Source organism: Corvus brachyrhynchos, unplaced genomic scaffold, assembly GCF_000691975.1.
Source record: "Corvus brachyrhynchos isolate BGI_N302 unplaced genomic scaffold, ASM69197v1 scaffold229, whole genome shotgun sequence".
NCBI classification, from domain to species: domain Eukaryota; kingdom Metazoa; phylum Chordata; class Aves; order Passeriformes; family Corvidae; genus Corvus; species Corvus brachyrhynchos.
Genome location: NW_008240042.1, coordinates 7,168,926 through 7,171,824, shown reverse-complemented (window position 1 = coordinate 7,171,824; position 2,899 = coordinate 7,168,926). Strand labels below are relative to the sequence as shown.

The following is a 2,899-nucleotide window of genomic DNA, read 5'->3' as shown; positions in this document are numbered from 1 at the left end:
AGAGGTGCCCTCTGGTGAAAGCTAATTCAGTGGATTAATTTGACTTTATATTGCCATTTATGTACAAGATACCCAACTAAGCCTTGCAGTGACTAATAATTCAAAAAGTAAGATTGCTTTTGATTGCTTATAATCTACATGCCTAGATAAATAGCCAAGCAAAATGATGGGTGTGAATTAATGTGAGTTTATACTTACTATCATTCATCTTCTAATACAATCACTACAAATGCTGTCTTGTTCACTCTCACAAATTTTGGCCCATCACATACAGCCTCAGGATTATTCAAGAAAGCACCAGCCATTAAGCTGGCTTGAGAAAATAAACTGTCAGAGATAAATGTCTTCTGACAGGTGCCCTTCACTCAAGGGCCTGGTGCCTTATTTATCTGCATCTCTATAGATTGGGATTTCTAGGCAGAGTCTTTCCACTTGATCTTGTTAGTATTTCCAAATTACTCTTCATAAACTAAAGATCCAGTGTGAAATTTAGATGGTGATTAACTCCCTCCATTTCACAGATAACAAAATGGGAATTTGGACACTTATTTCAGCTGGAAGCAGAAACAGGATCTCTCATACTTTGACAAAATATCACTCTGAGTTACCCTAGAACATCAGTTGAATAGAGAAAGCAACACTCTAGAAAATTTCTGAACCCAGATCAATATAAAGGAAACCGTATTACTTCCCATAATCAGACTACAAGAAGGTTTGTTTCTCTGGTGATGTTTCCATCCCAAATTACGCAACCCTGGAAGCAGAAACAGGATCTCTCATACTTTGACAAAATATCACTCTGAGTTACCCTAGAACATCAGTTGAATAGAGAAAGCAACACTCTAGAAAATTTCTGAACCCAGATCAATATAAAGGAAACCGTATTACTTCCCATAATCAGACTACAAGAAGGTTTGTTTCTCTGGTGATGTTTCCATCCCAAATTACGCACATAGCTCAAGTTCATCCCAAATTACGCACATAGCTCAAGTTCAAAATAGCCATGTTTCAAAAAATCGTAGCTTCGGCCTTTAATGAGAGCTGGGAATCAATACTCGCTTTCTTAATTCATTCTTTACTACAGCAAAGCGTAGCCACAAACAACACTGATGGGTGTTTGCAAACTGTAAAACACAAGCTCAAAAAAATCATAGACTTTTTCTTTAATTCCTACAGTTTTGAAGGAGGACACAATTTTTACTTGTTGAACTTCATAGCTAGCACTTGCAATTCTACAAAAACACTTTATGACAAAATAATCATTATAGAAGAAATGTTTTCCCCCCCCCCCAAACCCACCAAACTCAAAAATGAAAAGACCATGAGACATACCTTTAGGATGGTTTGATTCATAACCCTGTTGTGTTTTAAAGGACTGAGGTTCAGAACATGGAACAGGCTTAGACTCCACTACAGGAATTGTGTCTCTCATGTGCTTGGAGGGCGTGCTTTCATCTCTGCTCCCACTCAACCCCCATGCCTTTGGAGAGAGTGTCACTGGTTCTTCACTATGCTGTAACGTCAAGGTTCCTAAATGTGCGTTTTCTGAGTTATTTTTTTCTATATGCCTGGCATCATTAATATGTAGTCCATTGGCTTGCAACAGTACTTTCGCTTGATTAGCAACTGAGGTTTTGAATAAGGTACTGGATTCCATGCTGCACGAGCTTGCGTGACTCACAGGAGATACACCAGCAGAATGGCCAATACTTTGCACAGTATCTGTCTCCCTCGTAGGAGCAGCAGCAGGATTAAAAAAGATCTGAGAGGTAGAGACATCATGGCCAAAATCCTCTGCGAGCGCTGCCCCAGGCCCACTGCTGGGCAGGGGATCAGCCTCTGAAACAGAGTCCTCAGTCAGAGCGACAAAGTCCGAGGGGGTCTGGGCAGCCGTGAGGTCAGCCGAGAGCAGCGGGGACTGCAGGGAGCTGCCCATGCACTCTGTCGTCTCAGCCGAGCATGGAGGAGACGACTTGGCCATCACAGGTTCGCTTTCCACATAGGATTTAACTTCCAACAAGCACCTGGGCTGCTGCACAGAGGAAACCAACTGACTCTCAGGAACTGGTTTGGAAAATTTGTAGTGTGACGAAAAAGATTTAGTGAGAAGTTTTCGTGTGGACTGTTTGACAGAATATCGGCTTTGCTCTTCTGCAAAGCCTGAATCATCACCCTCATTTTTCCCAGAGCTTATGCAATTGATAAAGACATTCTTATTAGCTGAGGGCTCCTTTCCCTTTTCAAAATCATCTGTCAAAGACCTTGTTATCTTCTTGTTACGTGAGCTGCCAAAGCCAACTGAATGCCTTCCTCTGCTTTTTATGTGTTCATCTAAGCTGAGTTTTTGAAAAGTGCTAAGAGAGAACTGGGCACCATTTGAGACATTAACATTTTGACTCGCTGAGTCAGGCTTCTGCTCACTCCCTTTCTTGTTATGGAAGCTAATGGAAGGAGTGCGGAAAATACTCCGTCGCTTTCCTGTGCTCCCTGAGCTGGAGTTCGTGCTGGATGGGGAGGAGGTGTGGACACCAATGGCATTAGCAGAAGAAGGCGAGGAAGGAAGGGAGTCGTGTCTCCGGCTAACACTTCTCCTGAATATTGGCAAACGAGATACAAGAGTCGATCGTCTGGATCCAGAGTCCCCCATCAGGGCACAAAGGGTCCGTGGTTCTCCACAGCCAATAAAGTAACCTGGGATGAGAGAAAAATAACGGGGAGGGGGGAAGGAAGATAAATTATTCAGCCTCAAAGACCACTCAAACAGACTCTTCAGTCAGCCTAAATACACGAGACGTCAACATCATTTTGTTGCGTACAGTTACTGAAGACACTTAGAATTTCAAAGCGACTTTCAATGGACAGCACGGAAAACCCAGCAAGTAAGTAAAGATATCGCTCA

General features: G+C 42.5%; 1 protein-coding gene across 6 annotated transcripts in view; it reads right to left on the bottom strand.

The window, feature by feature from the left end:
• CCSER1 (coiled-coil serine rich protein 1) overlaps window positions 1–2,689 on the bottom strand; it is a 562,152-nt gene extending 559,463 nt beyond the window's left edge. For 4 of the 6 annotated variants that reach the window (XM_017744239.1, XM_017744243.1, XM_017744241.1 and 1 more), the window contains exon 1: window positions 1,333–2,689. In XM_017744239.1, the coding sequence (XP_017599728.1) occupies window positions 1,333–2,647 (1,315 nt within the window). In that variant the 5' untranslated portion in view covers window positions 2,648–2,689. The remainder of the gene's footprint in view (window positions 1–1,332) is intronic. The other 2 variants (XM_008641317.2, XM_017744240.1) reach the window with 1 other exon arrangement.
• Between the last annotated feature and the right edge of the window lie 210 nt (window positions 2,690–2,899).